Source organism: Aplidium turbinatum, chromosome 10 (assembly GCF_918807975.1).
Source record: "Aplidium turbinatum chromosome 10, kaAplTurb1.1, whole genome shotgun sequence".
Taxonomy (NCBI): domain Eukaryota; kingdom Metazoa; phylum Chordata; class Ascidiacea; order Aplousobranchia; family Polyclinidae; genus Aplidium; species Aplidium turbinatum.
In genome coordinates, this window is record NC_137481.1 from 12,405,309 (window position 1) to 12,417,728 (window position 12,420).

The 12,420-nt window shown below is 38.6% G+C and overlaps 1 protein-coding gene across 1 annotated transcript; it reads left to right on the top strand.

Moving 5' to 3' along the window:
- The first annotated feature begins 1,903 nt into the window (after positions 1-1,903).
- LOC145778904 (uncharacterized) lies at positions 1,904-12,394 on the top strand. Its single transcript, XM_082590492.1, has 10 exons — positions 1,904-1,925; positions 2,133-2,233; positions 3,686-3,830; positions 5,259-5,333; positions 5,485-5,582; positions 6,946-7,078; positions 7,334-7,395; positions 7,496-7,579; positions 11,716-11,883; positions 12,018-12,394. The coding sequence occupies exons 1-10, from the start codon at positions 1,916-1,918 to the stop codon at positions 12,108-12,110; spliced, it is 969 nt and encodes a 322-aa protein (XP_082446618.1). The 5' UTR covers positions 1,904-1,915; the 3' UTR covers positions 12,111-12,394.
- Positions 12,395-12,420: the final 26 nt, after the last annotated feature.

A 12,420-nucleotide genomic window follows, 5' to 3' on the forward strand; every position in this document is an offset into this window, starting at 1 on the left:
AATTATATCATATTTTCAACAAAGGGTTCAACTTCGGAATCCAAACTTTGAAAATTTGGGGGAGCCATGGCCCCGTTCGCCCCCCCTGGCTACGCCTATGCACCCAGCGATCCTGTAGCTTTTTCATAGATCTATTAATTGCGTGCGTTTAATTTCGTTGGAAATATAGTTTTAAAATATTTAGAGCTGGTCGTATAAGCGGATTGTGCGCTAAAAAATTGACCAGAATTTAAAAACGGTAACACTACACCAGGAAGGCACTTCTGCTGTGTCCCAGCGAAAATAATTTTCTTAGTCGCTTTCCTGGGATGTCACAACGTAAGACTATTTTTCAAAATATGTTTTCTAGTTTTTTTCAATCTGTAGCTTACTGACAGAAAGGAATATTTCATTTGTAACTGCGTTGTAAAATATAATTATGTCATTGAATGAATGCCACCGCTGTTGACGATGTCATTTTAAATTGTGGCTATGTCTTTGCGTGGCTTGCTGATACGGATGCTTTTTAAGAATATAAAAATATAGACCTACAGCCAACACACGAAGAAATGAATACAAGAAACTTCGTTTAAATTTGATTTCATAAAAATAAAATAACTGAAAAGTGAAAACTATTTTCTGCTATCTTTTAATAAGCATCATCTAACTCAAAGGAGACACATTACAGAAGCGGCAAATGCGTTTTTAAGTTTAAAAATAAACAATGTAGGCCTACAAACTAATTGAATGAGTGGAGCTCGCTTCGTGGTATATCAAGTCCACTTTGTTTGTGCATAGATTACAGTATTTGAATAGTACACTTTCTTCTTTTTAAGAATTTAAGTGATAAACTAATAGTAGCCTATAGCCTGCCATGGCCTATCAACTTCGGGGTAATCGATTGCCAAATGTCGCCGCAGGCATCACCGCAATACAACACTTCATTATAAACGTTGATTTCATACACATATTGCACTTTATCAAACTGTAATTTACTTAAATCTTGCAATAGCCTACAACATGGGTTTGTATATGAAAATTGAAGTAGTTCTTTTGATGATATACCTCATCGTCGTCATTAAGTTTAATGCTCGGTGCAGACGTCCAAGGTCTTGCAACGCTCCAGAATCTGATCGGTGTAAGCATTGTGTAAGAGATGCTATTATTTTTTCAACAATCAACGAAAATCTTTTCATGTGTTCACTACGAGCAACCTGTTTATTTTTGTTATTTTCTTCATTTTACAAGCAAAACCACTTAGTAATCAAAGAAAGTTGATAAAGTATGCAAAGGTTTGCTTATACTTGCTGCATGAACCAGTTTTTGCTTTTTGTGACAGAAATGTTAGACCAGTGTGCTTAGCCATTTTTTTGGGACATTGAACAACCAGTCTTAACTGGTTTACTTTAAACTCAGTTCTCTTCTTGTTTTTCCATTTCGTCTTTATAGAATCACGCCTCTGATAAAACTTCTCAAACATGTGGTACCTGGTAAAACAGTCCAATCAAAACACAGTTTATCACAATTCTGTCTTTGATTGGAATTGTGGAGTTTACCCAGTAACAAAAAGAGTAAACATCCTCCAATGCACCATGTTGCAAACATTGCTGCACCTCGTTGCTTTTTAAATCGCACCAGAAGCATTTGCTCCACTTGCACTTGAAACTGCACACTTTTTGAAAAAATCAAGTCAAATGCAATATGCCAGGCGTAACACAAATGTACTTTTTGTTAAACCAACGTTGCTTGACAACAAATCAACCAATTAAAAAACACAATAAAACACTTGATTACTTGTACCATGCACACTGCTTGGGGAGAAAAGCGATTTTTCGTGAGGCTTCAACTAAATTTTGTGTGTGAGCTTGTTGCTGACTCCTGCTGCTTCAACACAGTTTCATTGTTTGAGTTTGAAGATGTCTAGCAGAAGTTACTTATGAGTGAAGGTTAGAGAGTTTTTATTTGCTTGGTTTAGATTTTTCCTCACAATCACTGCGTAAAATCAAAAAATCTACTCTGGCGTTGCTCAAAAGCTGATGTTCAGTTTTTGTTAGTTTTTAGTTTTGCGTTTAATTAACTTTTTCCAGACTGCGTTTTGTTCAGAATAGTGTTCTTCAACGAAGCCTGAAAGCAAACGTAATTATTTTTTACAGTGATTTCAAATCCTAGAAGTGTCACAGACCATGTATTTTCTAGCAAGGTTGATATGACCATGTTGCCTTCGCAAAGTTCGCCAAACGACCATATTTGGCAGGTAAGCTGACGTCGTCAATTACTTAACTAGCGGAGAGATTCACATCACTTCATTTTGATCTATTCTAGATGTATAACGCTTGCTGAAAATAATTCTGAAGATCCTCAATAAATTTTGCTTGATCAAATCATCACCTAACAAAACGTTAAAACTTCTATAACAAGTTTCTAATAAAAAGCACAACTGTGATGAGCAACTTTCGACAAGTGATAAATGCAAAATCCTCCGCTCTCTAATCTATGTTTTTTTTACAATACCAGGGACTAAGAGCGAGACAAAAGTATTGCAAAATAACTTTTTATTTTGCCACAAATTGTCTGATTTACTTGTGTTTCATTGCAAATTATATTCTACCCGTTTTGCCGACGACCAATATTGAACGAAGATTGATTTTACAGTGCAAGTAGAAAAACGATAACCTAAACTGACTTGTAACTTTGCCTTCGGTATTGATTGTTTTCTGATCTTAATCTAAGTCTGTATTAAAGAACAATAGTGGCTTGCCAACGGCTCTCATATTAGCATATAACCATCGGTAAGCTGTTGAGTAAGTCATTTTAATTCTTTTTTACTTAAGTCCTTATAAAAGATTTCCCAAACCTCTCTTCAATCCATTACAATCAATCCTGTGGAACAGTGTAACCTTTTTGTAGTCACGATTGCCTTAAAATCTTAAATCAATGCGATCATGGATTTCTAAAGTATCGACGTTCTCCCAAGGGGTCGGTAGACCTCTGGAAATAAAAAAAATCAATAGTGCTGCAAGCGTAGTCGATTACAATTTTAATTTAAATGTTACGTGATGTTTGCTTCTGTATTGAAATAATGTGAGCAATTCGTGTAGGGTGGCAATTGACTGGTAAATTTTACGGTATGGTAGTTTCGTTGTCTCCCTGTCAGTGTGGGAAATTGTGCCACTTTTGCAGTGATAGGCCTACTGTATTTTATACAACATCCATATTTCGACCATGTACTGTTCCTGTTTCTGGCAAATAAACCATCGATTGATTGAATAGAGATAGCCTACAGCATAGCCTACCTATGTGGTGACGCAACTGATTAGAGTAAACTCTACGCCATTGGACATGTAGCATAGCTATTCACCATACCGTATGTTTAATTTATTTTCTTTATTGCAATTTTTTTATTACTCTCTTATCGGCTCTCTCTGCTTCGACGTTGCTTTGAGGATATTTAGGATTAAACCAGCGATTATGTGCTTCACGTTTAGTTTTTTTGTGAAATATGCTGATTACATCAGCCGTAAATAAAAATGCTTGCTTGGCAAGCTGGTGTATCCCAAAATTTGACGTGGTGAAATCACCACTTGACATTTTTATGTTCAATCAATAAATTAACAATAATATTAAAATTACTAAGGTGTGAAACGTCTGGTAGCGCTTACTTGTTTTATTTGATTTTGACTTTTGTACGTTTTTATTTCCGTTTTAGAAAGGGCCAGCTGAATTGCAAGCGGAAGCTCTTCAAAAACTTCAACTTGTTCAGCTTCTGAAGCAAGTCAACCCAGACCTTCACATATGCCCGCCTCAGAAACAAAGCAACTTGATTGGTCAAGCGAAGCCAACTGTGGAAAAAGGTGGTTCCTTTTCTTATCCATCTCTTTGGTGTCTTTATTTTCAATGTGCAGTGACAGCGCACTGTACATTTACATTATACCATATTGCACCATGTAGACCTATGTGGTTTTAATAAGAATTAGCTGGCCAATTCTTGATCACTTTTGCAGCTGTTCCGATTAAATCTCATGCCTTTTATACGTTAACCAGGCATAGTAAACCATACGGCAGTTGAGCAGTACTTACCCTTACCTCGGTTCTAGGACAATTGTCCCCCGGACAACTGCCCCCCGGACAACTACCCCCGGACAACTGCCCCCGAAAAGTTTCCCCCCGGACAACTGCCCCCGGACAGCTGCACTCCCGGACAACTGCCCCCCGGACACTTGCCCCCCGGACAATTGCCCCCTGGACAATTGCCCCCCGGACAATTGCCCCCGGACAATGTCATCAAAAAGTGCAGTAAAGTTTTTTCTTAATTAGCGCTAATGGTTTGATTCTTATTTGCGACAGAAAGATATATAAACATCGCTATTAGAAATGTAAATTATGAGCGATTCCTCTTAAAAAGTTAAGTACATTGCAATTTTCGTAGTCTTCTACAATGGTTGCAATGCGAGCTGAACAGTCTTGATAGCGTTTTTTGGGCGGTGGTGCAGGAAATCCTGCAACCATTTGGTTAATAAATTGTTACCGTTGCTAAAGCCGGCTTGCTGTTTAATGCGTCCATAAACTTCCAAACGTTTGGATGACATGCAGTAATGTTAGCTTGAAGGTGGTTATGCCATCCTTCCAACGAATTGTTTGTGCGGGGAAGATTTTCCACCACACGCTCATGCATCTCCATATGCTGATTGGAAAACTGGGTCATCGTCTGTTAATGCGTAGCCTTCTTCCTATGAAGACATCTTCAAAGTAATCTACGATCGAGTCAGCTTCTGTTAGCATAGTATCCTGAAGTGTTTCAAACGCACTAACTACGTCATTTGGTCGAATGAAAGCCAGAGCTAGAAGCATAGGAATTTTCAGAGCAAAGTCAGCATCTGCCTGATATTGGCCTTGCAATCCTTCCGCCTGCCTTTCCTTTGTTTGTTGTGACGAGTAACGATGTTGCCACCAAACGTCAAGTCATGTTTAAATTTTATTATTCTCTTGGTATTGATTGTCCGGGGGGCAGTTGTCCGGATACCCCTTACCTCACAGCCTAGAATTTAGCTGACAGTGGAACCCTTTTCTTTAAATTATGCGTCAGTCAAAAGTATGGCATTTGCATCCGAAATGTGAACAGTGTGTCCCGGAAGACGTCTTTACCATCCTAATCCTAGTACAAGCACGAAGTTACTCATCATTCAGTACCGGGTTACGTGTTTGATCACTCATTTCATCCACTATGAAAAGATTTGTTAAGATAACTTTTATAAAACCAATCAACAAGTTTTGTTTTGAAGGAACTCAAGTTCCGGACACACGCATTCCCTACTTTGGTCCCAGGAAAGCTAAACCAAAACGGCTCTCCCATGTCGGTACGTGTTTTCTGTTACGGTATATTTCAAACCATAAATGTTTTCCCATTTTTTAAACTTAATTTTGAAACACAATTCACGATTGATATCAAACATATTTCAACAATAGATGCATAACAAAATTTAAGAAGTCTTGCTTTTCTTTCATCAGATTACGTTGGTCCAGGGATCCGCATACAGCCTCGCTACAATCGCGTCATCCATGACAAATGCAACCTGGCAACATGGAGAGATGCTTCGAGGGAAACAGTAAGTTTTCAATATTACTTGAACGGTTTCTAATAATACGTTTTTACAATACTTTGCTTCGCTCGTTCAATCTCATTTTAATTGACCTAACAGGTGGCATTTGATACACAGGGTTTCAAACGTAGATTTAAGAAGTAGAACTTTCTATGTACTTCTCAAAAACTAAGATGAATTTGTAATATTCCGAAGTCTACACATCATACGCTCAACTGGCTAACAATTAAACTGACCCTATTTCAATGAAAAGTATGAGATAAAACGTTCCTTGCAAAGGTATCTGCGTGAAATTGGGAAGATCTCTTCCGAAATTTAACTGAAAGTCTTTATCACACACAAACATTCAACAAATAAGTTATTTTTGAAATATTTCTATGGTCGTGAATATTTTAGACATAACTTTAAATTAGAGGAAAGATTAAATCCTTTTGTTGCTTGTTTTACACAGAAATTGTTGCCAGACGTTGTAGCGATCTAAAATTAGTAACTATGAGATATATTTCATAAGCACTAAAAGAATTGCTTATGTCGATGAAATTTATTAGTGTGGAAATATCACGTTATTCCAAAATAGCAAAAAAGTTAGGCCTCTTTTTGGAAGCTTAAAAATGCACACAACATTTTTTTATCATGAATATTGTTAATATGATCTGACAAGAAGTGTCACTGACAATAAAACGAAACTAGCTGAGTGAAGCAATATATACAGTATGTAGGCCTATAGGCTATACGTGAAGGTTCATAGATCAAGCAGTCAGCAATATATTAAGTAAATAAATATATTAATATAAAATTAACCGTTCCACCCAGCTGATATCGGAAGATTTTGTTCTCAAAAATTATTCCGAACGCAATCATTATAATGGCATTTCGAGTCAGATGGCATCGTAATATTGCGGCTAAAATTAACAACATTTAGTATGTGGTTCCTACGTTGTAAATTGCCTACTGGCATTATATCATGAGTTAAAGTAGACTATATCTCACATTGGGTCTTGGGAATTTGCTTTGATAGCTTGATGAAAATATGCACCGTACATTGTTAGGCCATGGTTCAAAAATATAAGTAGCCTAAACGTCTAAACAATTAAAGGCACATGGCTTTGTGTGTGGCTTGCTAAGCGTTTTACTCACTTTTGGCACAAAAACAAAATCTGAAAAGTACAAATAAACGTTGAAAAACAATATTTAAGGTTATGCTTACTATCGTTACCGGTACGTAAAATGTTTCAAGAATTTTAACAAAGTGCTCAAGAAATAAACTTTTTTTTCTAAAAAAACATACTTTTGGTTTAATGGTGCCTTGCTTCTCTTAATTTTTATATGAAATTGAAACGACTAAAATAGTTCAAATAAATTTATTCAGCATCGGCATGTTTCCGTCGGCGTTGGCAACGAAGATTTCCATCCCGCACATTCACTGGCTACTTCCATGCTACGTGCAGACGCTCCCCCGCATATTCCCAGAAGTGTTCGTGAGAGAAGTCACTCAACCGACGGTCAGTGTGTTAATACAAATTGTTTTCATAAACCACACAATTTCTTCATTACAGCGACCCCTGTTACAATAATGACCCCGGCTTCATTGCTAGCTTCGACAGTAGGCTAGTTATGTTTTGCAACTTAAAATTAGTAGGCTTATCATTTTCCTTCTGATATTAAATTTCATGAAAAGTAACAATTTCACACAAATTACACGGTCTAGCCTACCATGTTGCCTATTTTGCCAAAAAAGCTTCATGTGTTTCTTTTAGTTATCGAGCAACTGGATGAACAATTTGGAAAGAATGATTCTTGTGCGCAATTTAAACCACAGGTAGGCTAAATAAAGCATTTTAGTACCGGTAGTTAGTGTAATAACCTACATTCGCTGAATCCTCTGTCATCCCTGTTCTCATGGCTAATTTTTGTTGCAGATTAACAAGGCTGGTGTTAAAAAGAACATTGAATCCAGCGATACTGATAAAACAGATACCTGTTCACAAGCCAACGATAAGCTGGTAAGCTTAACTTAGCCTAATTAGAAACGTTCGTCAACCTACAACCAAAGGTGGGCGCCCGCTACTTTTAAAGTAGCGCGCTACCCGCTACCGCTACTTGGACCAAAATAGCGCGCGCTACCGCTACCCGCTACCAACGTACAAAAGTAGCGCGCTACCCTCTACCGCTACTCGGACCAAAGTAGCGCGCGCTACCGCTACTTCTTCCGCTACTTTTGTCTAAAATGACACTAATAAACACTTAAGTCCCTAGTGACGCAAAAATGACCTTGAAAACGAATGTTATCATTCGTTTACACTGTCATTTTAACGTCGTTATAGAAAACACATTCTAAGGCAGGGTTTCTTAAACTTTTTTTTAACGTGGACCCCTTAAAAAAAATTTTGGTTTGCGTGGACCCCCTTTATGGCCTAGTCCGAGAAACTTTTTTGATCAGCATGAATTGGACATGACGCAATAAAACTAAAATGAATTGGTAACAAAATTTATTTCCATTTGAATAAGGACCTTCTGATGATCTTCCTTTTAAGGTGAAACAGGCTGTCAAAACTATATTTGATTTGAGGTAACAAATTTATGTTTTATTAAACTTAAAAAATAGGGAATGCAGATTGTTTTTCGATATCTTTGATTTAATTCCATTAATGTGAAGGATGCTGCTGTTTGTCTTCAACAAAAACATGACATTGTGGCTTCGTCTTTGATAGTGCAACACGCATGCCATCCTTTGCATCCAACCGGTTTCGACTCTTTGTTTTGATAGTTACCAAGGATGAAAATCCTGACTCACATAAATATGTAGTCGCAAAAGGGATTATAGCAGCCATGGCTCTCTTTACCAAAAAGGGATAGGCATAAACCTTTCACAATCTTAACCTAGCCTAGCTGACGTCTACGTCGTCTAGCTTAGCTGCAACTGATAAAATTTTGCAATGTTCAAATAGCGGCAAAAGCAACAATGTGGAAAGTGGCGTAATCAACGTACGCAACAAAAAACTGTACGTAACAAATAGTACAATGCGACAACAATTATCTGGAAATGCCAAACTAGAGATCATCAGCGTTGTTCGAAGTTAACATCTTTTCTTTTGAAAAATTTATTCCATTTTTAAAATTATACACTAAATGACTAAGATTTCCATTGGACCTTCATGGACCCCTTAAAACTAGTCCGCGTACCCCTTGGGGGTCCACGGACCCCAGTTTAAGAACCCCTGTTCTAAGAGAAATTTATTGTTACGCATCTTTCAAAAACACGAGCATTTCAAAATGAGAGTCACTTAGCTCTGCTCGCTTTGGCTTAAGCACATCTTTTCCAACAGAGAAAAGTCTCTCCACCGCAGCACTGGAAGGAATGGGGATTGGAGGTGTTGTATTTAAAGAACAGATGTTTTAACTCGGTATTAAAAAAGCTCAAGGACTTGCTCCTGTCCGAAAAAAATGCGTCCACAATTGCTGTTTCCTTCTGCACCAACGTTTCACAGGATGGCGCCAACACACCAAAAAATTCATTCTCGGAGTCGTGACTGGTGCTGGTGTCACCTTGATCGCAGGATCGCAGCATCGCAGCTCCACACCAGAAAACGAGATTCCCAAAAGACCGAAACTTTGCAACCAAACCGATTATATAGCTGCTTGACCACGCCAGTGTTCCTAAAAAAACGAGTATTTTTTTCACTTTAAATTAAAAAGTAGCGAGTAGCGGGAGTGCGACTGAAAAAAAGTAGCGCCTCTCCCGCTACCGCTACTTTGGAAAAAAAATAGCGCCGCTACTCCAACTAAAAAGTAGCGCCGCTATACCGCTACTTTTACCAAAAAAGTAGCGTGCTACTGCCCACCTCTGCCTACAACACAAGTTGGCTACGAATGCATCACCCTATATTTGAGGTATAACAAAGCAAATGGACCCGAAGGAAAATGCGGATTCATTTATGGCAAAGCTCCCAGTGAACTAACCAGCCCGCAAGGCTACTGCCAACTCAGCCTAAGCTCAAGACCACTAACGCTTTATTGACAGCCCAGTGTTCAATTCAATTAGTCGGGCCTACTAACAATTAAGCTACCGGCAATCCGGCATTGTGGATAACAATCATGCATGTTCCATTGCATGGCTGTTGTATTGATTGTATCATCAGAAGTAGGCATCGGCGTCCGCACATAGGGGCAAATGGGGTCAGCTGACCCCCCCCTGGAAAATTGTTGGATAAAAAATGAAAAAGCGAGAACATGCAAAAATAGGCAATTTTCTGAAAGGGGGGAGGGGTGAAGGTGATACGAGTGATGACTGACTGGTCAAGCTCTCCGATTGTGATCATCACCCTTCTTCGGGAGTATCCCACTTCCTCTATTAATTTACGAAGATACCTACGAGCTACCCGTAATCGCAAAATTCGACAACTTGAGCTCCTGTAGGCTACTCTCAGAACCACATTACTAGTGCGGGCAGTGGCTTTATCTCACATAAATCTGAAGAAGTATAATTCACAGTTTCAGATAAAATCATCTCGTATTTCGTGAATTCGATGAAGCTGTTCGTAACATTGAATCATACAGAAAAGAACAATCAGCCACCAGTTTAGTTAATCAGTTCTTGAATAAAAAGTGAAGTCGACGTGGGTCTTTGCCGAATTTTTCGATGACCTTTTGGATGAACGAATTTTTGTCCGAGTTTATTCGGCTTTTGTGGACATTCATCACACAGCCCGGATAGCCTGTCGTCAGACATGGTTGATCTGAGCCATGTTTTGACCCGCCTCATTGTGTGCTGAATGATCTTTCTACCGTACAAGTAGTGGCGGGGAGGGTCAGTAATGTTATCATCGCTTGACGTAGGCTACAGCTGGAAAAAGTTCCATATTTTTCACTAAGTCCACAAATTCCAATTCTTCCTGGTCTTCGGACTGAGGAAATTTCCCTTTTATGGTTATGTCATACCACGACATGGCGTCCTGCTGAAAATTGTCAAAGTTGTAGAATTGGTGTATGGTTTTGACCTGGGCTTTGTAGTCTGAACGGTCAATTTTCTCCATCTGCGCTGGATGCAGTCGGTATAACATGAATGCCGGCATGTTCGTCTCTGAGAAGCGGCTTTTCAGAGATTGGATTAAAGAGTCCATGTAAGGAACGTAAATGAAGCGGCGATAGTATTCCTCACTGGTGCCACCAGTATTTGCTCTGAATACTTGACGCTAATTTTCAAATTTGTTGTGATATAATCACAACTCATAACTTTTTTCTGTGTAGGCTATGGTTTTAAAGATTATAGACTCCCAAATACCATCGCGTAATTGAAATGCTTCTTTTTCTCTGTTATCTTTTTTTACTTTCTCTTCTTGAAACTACTAGCAGTCGGTCGCTGCGGAAACCACACAGTTATGACAAAACAAAGTGCATTATTAGCCCAAATGTATATAATTATTACACCTTACGCAAGGTTCACTTGAGCACGATAATAGTATGCAATAAAACGATTATATAACTCTGATAATTTTTGCTCTGGCCAATTTTGATAAAAATCCGTAGAAATGTAAACACTGATAAAAATAATAAATTGTCTGGATGGTGTAATGGTCAAATTTTCAAAATTTTTTTACATCCGGCCGAAAGGGCAGAGTGAACCCTCCTTGACCCCCCCTAACCGAAAACCTGCGGACGCCCTTGGAAGTAGGCTATGGTGTAAATAAAAAGCCTGACATTACAAACCACTAAAAGGGTCGAATACAACCACTAGGCCTACGTCAAATGGAATATGTGAATTTAAAAAAGTTCAAATTTCACTTTTTCGATTTGTTTCAGTGTCTTCTAAATGATAGGGTCTTGGATGAAACATGAAAAAAACGACCAAATCTTTAAAGCCTACACATAAAAAATGCTCGTCAATGTTTCCATTGATTTTACAAAGAACCCAACTCCAGCAATTGGGCTTTAGCCTACCCACAGAATCTTCATCGAGTGAAATTTTCAGGCATAACTTTTTACCACTAGCCTATACATAAGCATACCATCATTATCGAAGTTCCACCACAAATGTAACTGAGATATACCGTATGCGTTTTGATTATTTTGGTCGAACACTTTTTGTAAAAAATGGGCCCTTGGATTCACGCTTTCAATTATGTCTACCTTATCCCTGCAGATCAAGAACCACGCATTATCCAGTGGCGACGACGATTCTGTTGTTGTGGTTTTGAACGAACCCAAGGAAGAAAACGATTTGCAAAGAAAAACTGGTCAGTTCTTCTGTCCACGTTGCTTGCGTGGTTGGTCGAGTAGAAACGTGTGGTGCGTTCGAGGAACCAGCAGGGTAAGTAGCCTACAAAGTTGAACTTCCTTATGTTGTAGCAGCATCTTTACTCTTGGTATATTTTAAATGTTTACTGTTAATCACATGAATATCAATTTCGTGACAAGTCGTAGAAATCTCTGTTTTGTGGGTAGGTTTATGTCAAGCAGACTTGCAACAAGTGCAACAAAGTGGTGAACCCGTACATGGTGTTGAAAACCCTGCAGCCGATCAAAAGTGTTCAGTAACAAGCCGATGCTGTACGTGGACAGAATTACGAAGCGTCTGTGAAACTGAGAAACGACGCTACATTTGTGTTTAAGTTCCTCCTAATTATTTTTGCCAGTAAACCACCTCTTGCGTTGGCGGACTCTCCGTCTACGAAGCGAAACATGTATGAGATACAATCTGTGTGGTATCTTGTATTTAATTAATCGACAGTAGGTTGAAAATCTACTTGCTAAACCTGTCGCTATTCTATTGGTTGTGTGTTTAATTTTGTTTTTCGAGTGTTGTGGTGATATAAAGCTAATCAGCCTTTTGGCTGCAAGCATACTC

Bases quoted from the DNA above. Each gene is read 5' to 3' on its own strand.
- LOC145778904 (XM_082590492.1), top strand. The intron at 2,234-3,685 runs GTAAGCTGACGT...TTTCCGTTTTAG, and splicing joins CAAACGACCATATTTGGCAG to AAAGGGCCAGCTGAATTGCA. The intron at 7,079-7,333 runs GTCAGTGTGTTA...TGTTTCTTTTAG, and splicing joins GAGAAGTCACTCAACCGACG to TTATCGAGCAACTGGATGAA.